This window comes from Puma concolor, chromosome A1, assembly GCF_028749965.1.
Source record: "Puma concolor isolate L17-30 chromosome A1, mPumCon1.1.hap2, whole genome shotgun sequence".
Classification (NCBI taxonomy): Eukaryota; Metazoa; Chordata; class Mammalia; order Carnivora; family Felidae; genus Puma; species Puma concolor.
The window spans coordinates 227175773-227187973 of NC_141667.1; the positions used below are offsets into that span (position 1 = coordinate 227175773).

General features: G+C 39.2%; 1 protein-coding gene across 3 annotated transcripts in view; it reads left to right on the forward strand.

The window, feature by feature from the left end:
* Nucleotides 1-6673: 6673 nt before the first annotated feature.
* Nucleotides 6674-12201, forward strand: part of CCDC169 (coiled-coil domain containing 169) — a 48003-nt gene continuing 42475 nt past the window's right edge. Inside the window, exons 1-2 of one of the 3 annotated variants that reach the window (XM_025924466.2) lie at nt 6674-6905; nt 8878-8957. In XM_025924466.2, coding sequence (XP_025780251.1) covers nt 6823-6905; nt 8878-8957 — 163 coding nt within the window. In that variant the 5' untranslated portion in view covers nt 6674-6822. The remainder of the gene's footprint in view (nt 6906-8877; nt 8958-12201) is intronic. The other 2 variants (XM_086713570.1, XM_086713554.1) reach the window with 2 other exon arrangements.

The window sequence follows — 12201 nt, forward strand, 5'->3', positions numbered from 1 at the left end:
CACAGATACATCCAGAATAATACTTGGCCAAGTGTGTGTACATCTTGTGGCCCAGTTAAACTGACAAAATTAACCATCACAGCTGCTTTGTAGTCCCGTTTTCACTGTAGAGAGGCCCTTACCTAGTAGCTCTGCTTTGCTGTTTAGTATTCATAAGATACACCATATGAAAAACAACAGTTCTCAATATTTACTGCTACCAGGGTTTTTCCTCATTTTGCCTCAACAGACTGTCCCTTCCTCATGCTGTATAGGGTAGTTTTCTGGGAGTACGTCAAGGCACCAACTGTCTAGAAATAATGATAGCTAATGTTTAAGTAGTGCTTACTGTGAGCCATTAATGTTCTAAGTGCTCTTACATACATTAACTCATTTTAACCTCACAACATTCCTATGAGTTACATACTATTACAATTTCATTTTATAGAATCGGAAACTGAGATAGAGATCAAAGAGAGGTTCTTGAGAAAGATCTAAAAGTATGAAAAACGTTCTACACTAACCTCAAAAAGGAGAGACCTACATGGAGTGATAGGCCAGACATCTTTCTTAAACTGAGGTAAATAGGAAAGGACAAATGGCCTTTATAGATATCCTCTGACTCCAGCTGCTTAACACTAGTTGTTTTTATTTTATTTTAAATTACAGTTCCACTCTCTTGATACTTGGTAGAAAATTGCCCACGTTATTACCAAACAGATCATTAGTCTTCGGTTTTGGTGATAGTGTGAGCTTGTCTTTTTCTCTGCCTTCATGGGTATTTTAGGCCAAGCTAAGAAAAGTGAAGCTTAGGGCTTGTTAGCCAGAAATCCTTTTATATTTCACTTTTTAGTTAAGCCTGAGTAAAGCTCTGCACAAACAGAAACTAGTTCTCTGGTCTGTTCTTGCCAAATTCAAGATTTCCTATTGTTTTCACCATTTTGTATTTAGTTTAGCAACAGAAATACTTAAAAGAGAACATTATATTTCTCGATAGCTTTGTTTTCTTCAAAATTTTTTTCTTTCACAGTATATTTTCAAGATACAGAAAGATGAATTAAAAATTATAAGAACATCGATGAGGTGGGAAAAAAACTCCCAAGTAATATCTTCAAATGTATTCTATGTAAAAAGTTGTCACAAGTGAAGAAACTGATCACCCTGGAGAAGCTATTCATTGGAGGAAACAGTAACAATGAAAAGTGTTCTTTGTACACATACACACACCAATCTATTTTGTTCAAAATTGGAAGCCAGCTGAAGAGCAAATTGTTAGAGTGTGCTATTGAAGAACCAAGATCTCTGTGGTAAGGGACAGGGTCCCAGCATTTGCAGGTTTAAGAAGCTTCATAGACAATATCCCTCGTTAACAAAACATTGTTATTTAGAGAGTATCTGAGTTGGGACCTAAAAGAATGAGGTTTTGGTATGCGGTAGTTTTGCTAATTTAAGTTTTCTGAGTTAAAGCCACTCTGATGACAGGATTCAGAGTATAGCTGTGGAAGTGGAGTGGAGATTAAAGTGATGAGAGTTGCAAGTTGAAGGTCAAGGTGTGGGCAAGACTTCCAGTGGAAAGACCACTTTGATGTCAAAGTCAGACAATGGATGACTGTGAAGTCTTTGGGAAGTGAGGAATAGATGGTGTTACATCAGGAAGGAATGCCCATTTATAACTGCACCAAAATCAAAATACCTAGGAAAACACTTAACCAGGAAGGTAAAAGGTCTGTATTCTGAAAACCATATAACACTGAAAGAAATTGAAGATAACACAAATGGAAAGATACTCCATGCCCGTGGATTGGAAAAACAAATAATGTTAATATGTCCATACTGTCCAAAGCAATCTACAGATTTAATGCAATCACTATCAAAATACCAACATTTTTGACAGAACTAGAATAATCCTAAAGTTTGTATGGAAACACAAGACCTTAGCTAGCCAAGCCATCTTGAAAAAAACAAAACTGGAGGCATCACAGTCCTAGATTTTAAGATGTATTACAAAGCTATAGTAATCAAAATACTATGGTACTGATGCAAAAACAGACACTTAATGGGACAGAACAGCCCAGAAATAAACTCATGATTACATTTCACAAAAGAAGCAAGAATATGCAATGGGGAAAAGACAGTCTGTTCAACAAATAGTGGTGGGAAAATTGGATAGCTACATGTGAAAGGATGAAACTGGACCACTTTCTTATACACAAAAATAAGCTCAAAATACATTATAAAGATCTAATTGTAAGATCTGAGGGGCACCTGGATGGCTCAGTGGGTTAAGCATCTGACTTCAGCTCCGGTCCTGATCTCATGGTTCATGAGTTCCAGCCTCACACCGGGCTCTGTGCTGACAGCTCCGAGCCTGGAGCCTGCTTCAGATTCTATCTTCCTCTCTCTCTCTGCCCCTCTTCTGCTCACGCTCTTTCTTTCAAAAATAAAAATAAAACTTTAAAATAAATAAAACTTTAAATAAACTTTTAAGAAGCTTTAAAAAAACATTTCTTAAAAGAAATACGACCTGAAACCATAAAAGCCCTATTACATCAAAATAAGCAGTACAGCAAAAAGAAACAGTCAACAAAGTTAAAGGTCAGTTTATGGAATGGGAGAAGATATTTGCAAATGACATATCTGACAAAGGGTTAGTATCCAAAATCTATAAAGTACTTATAAAACTCAACACCCAAAAACACAAATTTTCCAATTTATGGGGTTTTTTTTAATGTTTATTTTTGAGAGAGAGAGGGAGGCACAGAATCTGAAGCAGGCTCGAGGCTCTGAGCTGTGAGCACAGAGCCCAACATGGGGCTTGAAGTCACAAATCGTGAGATCATGACCTGAGCCAGTCAGAGGCTTAACCTACTGAGCCACCCAAGCGCCACTAAATTTTTCAATTTAAAAATGAGCAGAAGATATGAACAGATATATCTCCAAAGAAGATAACAAAAATGGCCAAGATGAGATATCACCTCACACCTGTCTGAATGGCTAAAATCAAAAAACACAAGAAACAAGTACAGCAAGGATTTGAGAAAAGGGAACCCTCATGGATTGTTGGTAGGAATGAAAACTGGTATAGCCACTGTGGACCACAGCATAGAGATTTCTCAAAAAACTAAAAATAGGGGCGCCTGGGTGGCTCAGTCGGTTAAGCGTCCGACTTCAGCCCAGGTCATGAACTCACGGTTCGTGAGTTCAAGCCCCGAGTCGGGCTCTGTGCTGACAGCTCAGAGCCTGGAGCCTGCTTCGGATTCTGTGTCTCCCTCTCTCTCTGCCCCTCCCCTGCTCATGCTCTGTCTCTTTCTCTGTCAAATTTAAAATAAATAAACATTAAAAAAAACTAAAAATAGAACTACCATATGATCCAATAATTCTACTACTGGGTATTGACCCAAAGAATGCAAAAATACTAGTTTGAAAAGATATATGCACCCCCATGTTTATTGCAGCATTATTTACAATAGTCAAATTATGGAAGCAGCCCAAGTGTCCATTGATAGATGAATGAAGATGTATATATATACAATGCAGAAGTACTCAGCCATAAAAAATAATGAAATCTTGCCATTTGCAACAACATGGATGGATCTAGAGGGTATAACGCTAAGTGAAATAAGTCAGAGAAAGACAAATACCATCATATGTGGAATTTAAGAAACAAATGAGCAAAGACGAAAACAAAGAACAGACTTTTAACTATAAAGAACAAACTGATGGTTACCAGAGGAAAGGTAGGTGGGGGGATGGGTAAAATAGATGAAGGGGATTAAGAGCACACTGTGATGAGCACTAGTAATGTATATAATTGTTGAATCACTATATTGTACACCTGAAACTAATATAACACCGTATGCTAACTTTACTGGAATTAAAATTGAAATTAAAAACAATTTAAAAGCCATGCATATCAGAGGAGTGAGGGTTTTTTTGTAACTTTTTAAATTTTTTTTTAATACAATTTATTGTCAAGTTGGCTAACATACAGTGTATACAGTGTGTCCTTGGTTTTGGGGGTAGATTCCCATGATTCATCACTTACATACAACACCCAGTGCTCATCCCAACAAGTGCCCTTCTCAATGCCCATCTCCCATTTTCCCCTCTCCCCCCCACCCCCATCAACCCTCAGTTTGTTCTCTGTATTTAAGAGCCTCTTATGGTTTGCCTCCCTCCCTCTCTGTAACTGTTTTTCCCCCTTCCCTTCCCCCATGGTCTTCTGTTAAGTTTCTCAAGTTCCACATATGAGTGAAAACATATTTCACTTAGCATAATACCCTCCGGTTCCATCCACGTTGCTGCAAATGGCAGGATTTCATTCTTTCACATTACCAAGAGAAATATATATTTATAATATGATGGACATTTTGGTTCTTTCCATAATTTGGCTGTTGTTGAACGTGCTGCTATAAACATTGGGGTACATGTGCCCCTATGAATCAGCACCAGAGGCGTGAGTTTTTACATGAAGATGGAAGAGTAGTGATCTGGAAGTAGCATTACAGGTGGAGAGAATTCTTGCTCCTCCTGACCCAAAGAAGCAGGGGGTTCTACAAAGAAACCAGAGAACAAAAACATCAATTCATGGCTTTTGATATTTCAAAAGCTATTGTTTAGGTGTAAATCAAAGATTTGGAAGAATATATAATACGTGACTATCCCTCTACCATCCCTATCTCACTCCCACCCCCACTCCTATAAGTCTGTAGGAGAGTCTATAAGAGAGAAGAACTGAGAACTCTGGCTAGGGAAGAAAGGAGAAAGCCACTAAGGCAGGGAATAGACGCTGGTGAGTGTCTGAGAGACCCGCAACTTGCTCCCCACAACCTGTCCCAGGCTAAGCACAAAAGTGGGAGTGCAGGATTTGCCATACCACTTGAGTAATTGACAGAATTCTTTCATATTACACTTCTTTTTATGTTTTATTTTTATTTTTTAAAGTATATTGAGAGCAAGCAGGGGGGGGGAGAGAGAGAGAGAGAGAGAGAGAGAATCCCAAGCAGGTTCTGCACCATCAGCACAGTGCTGGGGGGGGTGGAGAGCCGGGCTTGAACTCACAAACTGAGATCATGACCTGAGCCAAAACCAAGAGTTGGATGCTCAACCAACTGGGCCACCCAGGTGCCCTTCATATTACACTTCTTTTTAAACTGTAGGTTTTATTTTTTTAAGTTTATTTATTTCCTAACAGAGAGAGAAAGAGCACGCGCGTGCGCATGAGCTAGGGAGGGGCAGAGAGAGAGGGAGACACAGAATCAGAAGCAGGCTCCAGGCTCCGAGCTGTCAGCACAGAGCCCGATGCAGGACTCAAACTCACGAACCGTGAGTTCATGACCTGGGGTGAAGTCGGACACTTAACCGACTGAGCCACCCAAGCGCCCCTGTAGGTTTTATTTTTAAAGCAGTGAACATATTTAGCATCTCTTTGTACGTAATTGATATTAATTGCACTGGTTCTTCAAAATGCTTAAAATTCTCTTTTGCCTACAAATCTGGGTTGTTCTTTTGGACATTAAACATGTTATCCATCAAATGTGTTACTTACTACATTTATGTTCTATTCAAACAATTCAATTCCAAACTGTCCCCATGCTTAAAATATCCCCCAATATAGATTTTTAAACTTCCTTAATCTCTTTTCTCCTTTAAAACCTACTTTCTAATTGAAGACTTTGCTTAGCTCCAGCATGCATTTAATAAACAATTCTATTTTACACAAACTTTAAGTGTAGCAACCATAGGTCGAAAACTTTTGCTGTTTATATTTTTCCCATAAATTATCAACTTTCCAAAAATATGCTGATAAGCAGCAACCAAATGAAACAAGCATTTACCACATGTGCTTTTTATGCTTAAAAAATCTTTGAAATTGTCGTTTATTAGCATAACCGTACATAACTACTAAGGGTCCCTCTTCTCAGCACTAAAGATCAAGCAGTAAGCAAAATAAATTCTGTACCAGAGTACTAGTGCTGATTTCTGTCAGACAACAAGGTCTCACATTCACACTTCTCAAACTGATTCACAGTAGGGAAAATGCACCAGAGAAGTCAAAGGAAAAGGCAGATCAATCTTTCTAGTCAAAGATGGATGGGAGCCAGGGATAATACTAAAGCCCAGACCTATCAGGAGCAGAATGCAAACTTTGTGATTACAAATATAAGCTTGAAATTTCAAACTGTAGTGGGCAGCTCTGACCTATGTCCATGGACAATCAGTCCCCAGATTTGTCAAAACTCAAAGACAGAACAATCTGGACTGGAAACTCAGAGATAAGGCAGTGCCTTCTCAGGGTCTGCTCCTCCTCACTCTTAACCAGAGCCTCTGGTACTCGGTAAACTGAAGCAAAGAAAGACACAGCCATTCTTGGATTCCGCATTTCCCTAACAAGGACTAAGAGTAAAGTGAAGAGTGGGCTTGGGTCAGTGTTTAAAACAGCACCAGAGCCAATGGTTCCTTACTCCCTTGCAGTCGGCCATGTGGCTGGTGCACGTGCCCCCTCCACCAGTTTGGGAAAAGGAATGAGGCCGCAGGTTTCCGGCACTGAGGAACTTTTCTCGACGAAGTGTTCCCGGGGCAGCGAAACCTCTTTCTGTTTTAGCAGCACTCCAAGGCTCAGCCGGCGGACTGCTCCCCGACTCGCTCGGAATGCCCTTCCCGGCTCCCTGGCAACGCCCTGTGACGTCACCGCGAGGCGCCGAGAGCGGGCGACTGTGAGTCAGTAAACCTTAGTGACAGTTCGAGACAATGCCCTCACGTTCCCAGCTTCTGGGAGGGTGTCAGGTTTTGTGGTGTTAGCTGTAAGAGGGGAAGGGCGTGGGACGTTTCTGACCTGACACTATGGAGGAAGGAAGAGGCGCCAACTTCGACGGTGTGAGCACCGACCGCCTTGAAAAGGAGTTACTGGAAGAAATCCATCAGAAGTGAGTTGAAGGGCGGCGCGCGGACTTTCGCGCGCGTGTAGGGTTCAGGTACACGTAGCTCAAGGAAATGCACCTGTGTGTGCTCCGCCCTTCCAAGCTGAAGCCCCTGAGGTCGATGTGACACAAGCAGTGTGATTAATACCCGGGGAGATCTGGCGACATCTAAAATCAGTGTTTTATAGGAAAGATTCATTTGCTTCTTTGATTAGCATTTGGTATTAGAAATAGGCAGATTAAGGGGCGCCTGGGTGGCGCAGTCGGTTAAGCGTCCGACTTCAGCCAGGTCACGATCTCGCAGTCCCTGAGTTCGAGCCCCGCATCAGGCTCTGGGCTGATGGCTCAGAGCCTGGACCCTGTTTCCGATTCTGTGTCTCCCTCTCTCTCTGCTCCTCCCCCGTTCATGCTCTGTCTCTCTCTGTCCCAAAAATAAATAAACGTTGAAAAAAAAATTTAAAAAAGAAATAGGCAGATTTTGAGGTAGGATTTTCTGTCTTTAGGATCAGATCAGATGGGAGTGTATTGTGTGCGTATACTATAATGCTAACCTATGTGTCTTGTTTTCATGTTCCACTAAATTCAGCTTTTCTGTTTCAAATTCCAAAGGTTTTGTTTAGTTATGCTTATCTTTCATCCCATCCCTTTAGAAGAACTTAAAAAATGGTGGCATTTTGTAAAAATAACGCCTCTCCTATATACTTAAAAATACTCAATATTATACTTCATATTAAATCTTTGAAACATTTTAAGTTTTTTTTTTTTTTTTTAAATAACCCCAGTCCCACCAGCCAGCCCCACAAGATTTAGACCCTCTTATGTGCCCTAAAGCTTCCTGAGCTTTCCTCTATTGTGGCTCCAGCCACATTATTTTAGTTAGTTATTTCTTGATCTGATACTAAACCATAAACATTCCCTTAGGCAGTAGACTATAAGAGCAAGTACTTAGAGGAATCCTGCATAAATTCAAATCCCAGCTCTTATCACTTAGTAAGTACCTGATCTTGGGCAAGTTAATGAACCACTAAAGCTTCAGTGTTCTGAACTCTAAGATAGGTGTAAGAACTATTACACTTGATGTGGTTGTTGGCAGGGTTGAGTGAAAAGAATGTAAAGCACTTCTCATCCGCTTATAATAAGCATTCAGTGGAAGCCGCTGCTGTTGCTATTGTTCAGTTCACTTATTCACTGTAGTATTTTAAGCATTTAGCACAATGCTTTGACATAATAGGCAACCAAAAATACATAGTGCATAAATGATTCGGTCATCAAATTAAAAAAAAACATTTTTATGTTTATTTTATTTTTGACAGAGAGAGAGAGAGAGAGACATAGCATGAACGGGGGAGGGTCAGAGAGAGAGGGAGACACAGAATCTGAAACAGGCTCCAGGCTCTGAGCCATCAGCACAGAGCCCGACGCGGGGCTTGAACTCACAGACTGCGAGATCATGACCTGAGCCGAAGTTGGGTACTCAACCGGCTGAGCCACCCAGGTGCCCCTCGGTCATCAAATTTTAATAGTTAATGTGCTAATTTACTAATGTCCTAAATACATCATCTCTGGAATGCTATTTGTATGTGTGTGTATATGTGTGGGTTTTTTTTTTTTATTAGTGTTTCTTTTTTCCTCTTTGTTTCAGATTATCAGTTATTACCTGGCTATTCCGTTCTCCAATAAATTGCAGTTCATTTGCTGGTCTTTGAGAAGCCAGATAACAACTTCTTGGGATCATATGTAAGTTAAGAGTAAAGGGTTTCTAATGGTCACCTGCAGGCCTCTGAGCCTTAGTGCATATTAGTGTCCTTGTCGACCTTGGTAATCAGAAGCCTCCATTTGCCTGATTTCTGATTGTCAACCATGCCTTCAATTAGAGACATTTCATAATAAATTGTTCCTAAAGTAGTTGTGCATTGATATGTGTTATTCTTTTCATGTTATAATTGGATCATAATTAACAAGATATTTGTAATAATAGGGATATAGTGCAACTATCAATGCTTGAAATAATACACAGGATAGAGGAACTGGAAGCCAAACTCAATACTGATGACAAAGGTATGTAAATAAATATTTTTATATGTGACTCTGGTATAATTATTGTTTATTTTGCCAAGATACTGGTAGTGCATTAAATTAAATACAGGAAATAGTAGTACCAAGATCTCAGCACTGCTTTTTGGCAGCATTAATAATAATTTATTAATTATTAGGCTTTAAAGCCAATATTTTCTTTTTTTCAATTTTTTTATGTTTATTTTTGAGAGCGAGAGTGAGAGAGAGCATGAGTTGGGGAGGAGAAGAGAGAGAGGGAGACACAGAATCCGAAGCAGGCTCCAAGCTCTGAGCTGTTAGCATAGAGCCCAATGCAGGGCTCGAACCCACGAACCATGAGATCATGACCTGAGCCGAAGTCAGATGTATAACCAACTGAGCCACCCAGGCACCCCTAAAACTAATATTTCCAATGTCAAACGTGTTACTGCATAATTATTCACCTACTTACAACTTCAAAATGTTCATTAGTTAGCAAAACTTTTGTTACATGACATCAATACATTATTGTTTTTGGTAGATAATAAAATACAAGTTTTCTATTTAATTTAATACCTCTCATATCTTAACTTCTGTATTTGGCCATAACTTTAAAATCTTTATCTAGGTTTTGGCTATTTGTGTTGAAAGAATGGTGGACGAGTGCTGTGCACACACACACACACACATCTGCACACTCACATACCCACATATCTTTAAAACTTAAAATGTATGTAAGATACTAATTTATTCCACAAATATTGAGACCTGCCATATTTCAACACATTGAATGGAAGACCTTTCTTTTCCCTGTTCTAAAAAGGTTCACTGACTATTGGGAGAAAGTATCAAACTAAAATATGAATATGAGAAGGGATGTAACTTCTGCATGAGGAGGAAACCCAGTTAAGGGAACCTAACACAATTTAGATGAAGGCATAAAGACAGCCTTTCCAGAGGAGGCAGTGCTTGAACCGAATGCTAAAGAACAGTAGGGTTTTATTAAGCTTATGGGGGTGGACTTTGGTTCTTAAACCCATTTATACTTTTCTATTGGGGAAGCCATGAACAAAAAGAATTAGTAACTATATAGGAAATAAAATGCTACTTTTCTTAAGTACCCAAGGCTCTTTTAAAGCTTGATTGGAGAACACTTTTTTGTCCCAATTCTGAAGTAGCTTCCTACGTCTTCACATCTGGGATATAACTATATCTGGGCTATAACTGGCTCTGTGGCAGGCGGACTGTGAGTGCACTTACCAAGTAGTTGAAGTGGCAAGGCTAGCTGAATTTTCTCATCTATCCAGTTACAGGCAAAACGGGTCACACTCACAGATATGCATGCAATGAATAACCATGCCCACTAGTAAAATGTAAGCCCAACAAATTGTATTATGAGCAAATCTTCTCATGGGGAGGAGCTGGATTAAAAAAAAAGACAACATACAAGAAGTTAAACAGCATTCCCTACTAATGTAATGGGAAATACATTAGTAGCCAAGATGATAGGCAAAATGTCCATATTTTGACTATATTTATATCCTCTGCAATTCAATTAGAAAAAAAATGAAGTTCTCAGTAATAAATATGAGTAGAACAGAGAGAATTCATGAGTATGGAAAATATCCAACTTGTTTTTTCCTCAAAGAAATTTGAATTGAATTGAAACACATACAATTTGTTGCCTATTGAAGAAGTAGAGTTTTTGTTTGTTTGTTTGTTTGTTTGTTTGTTTTTAAGTGAAATTGGAACTTTATACATTACTGTTAGCAATGTAGTGCTACCCTTTTGGAGAACAGTTTTGTGGTAAATTGCTGCTGCTGCTGCTGCTGCTGCTGCTGCTGGTGATGATGGAAAAGAAGAAGAATAAAATAATGACAATATCAACTAACTCTTATAGCATTTTGTGTGGGCCCTGCACTGTTCTGAGTATTTTGTATATTTTAATGAATCCTCCCAATATCCTATAATTTGGGAACTTGAATTGTCCTTATTTTATTTCATTATTTTTATAAAGTTTATTTATTTATTTTGAGAGAGAATGTGTGTGCGTGAGCAGGAGAGGGGCAGAGAAAGAGAGAGAGAGAGAATCCCAAGTGGGCTTCTTGCTGTCAGCACTGAACCTGACTCGGCTCAGTCTCACGAATTGTGAGATCATGACCCGAGCCGAAATCAAGAATTGGACAAAGTTTAGCTGACTGAGCCACCCCAGCAACCCTGACCTTATTTTAGATATGAGAAATTGAGATGCAGGATAGGTAACTTGCTCAAGATCACATAAATAAGCTAGCGGGTGGTAGAGACATGACTCAAACTCACTAGTCCTACTTTAGGGATGTTTTTCCTCATGAAATCTGAAAATTTGGTGGGGGGTCAACTTCACCATAGGAGTTACTCTTTGCCTCATTGTATCCTCTCCTTTGTTGACACATAGGTATTTTTGTTCATGCTGTTCTTGCTGCTTGAATATTCTTTCTCACCTCCTCTGGCTTGGAACAGGTGCCATTTCCCCCGAGAGCATTTCTTGACCCTCTTCAATCTTGACCTCCCTATCTCTCAGTGGCTTCTGCCACCTTCCACATTGGATGTCCTTTTGTATGTTCCATCTCATCCACTTAACCAATAGTCTCAAATGTTCTGGCTGTATGTTTCCCCTCACCACCACTTGTCCTACTGCTAATTGACTGCTGGGGCTGTGTCTATTTTATTTTTGTATCCCTAGTGCCCAGCACAGTGCCATATATTAGGCTTTTTACTTTCCTTATTATCATTTTCTTATTTTACAAAGTCTTTTCAAGTCAACATAACTTCATCACTATTATCATTATAAATACAATGACCAATACAATTAAATATGACTGAACTTAATAAGTCTGTGTAGGGTCAAGTTTCAACCAATTCAACTGTGTTCTTTTTTAACACTTTAAGATGTATTATTTGGCATTGTTGCTTAGTGGGGCTTTGTTTTTGTTAACACTTCTATCTCTCTTAGACCCCCCCGCCCCCCCCAAAAAAATCCACATCTAAAAGATAGGGTTTCACCTAATTTTCTCTTGCTTTATGAACTTCCTCTTACAATGTCAATTCATAAAATTGACCATGAATCAAACTTCTAGAATGTTTCCATTTTTGGTTTGATTTTGCTTTTTCTTGTACTGATTCTAGACAAGATCCCTCTTTGAGATTGCAAAGCAATTTTATTTTTCCTTTCCAAATTAGTGCTTATTTTTTGTTTGTTTTTAGAGTTACTGAAGGAGTATTACTCAGG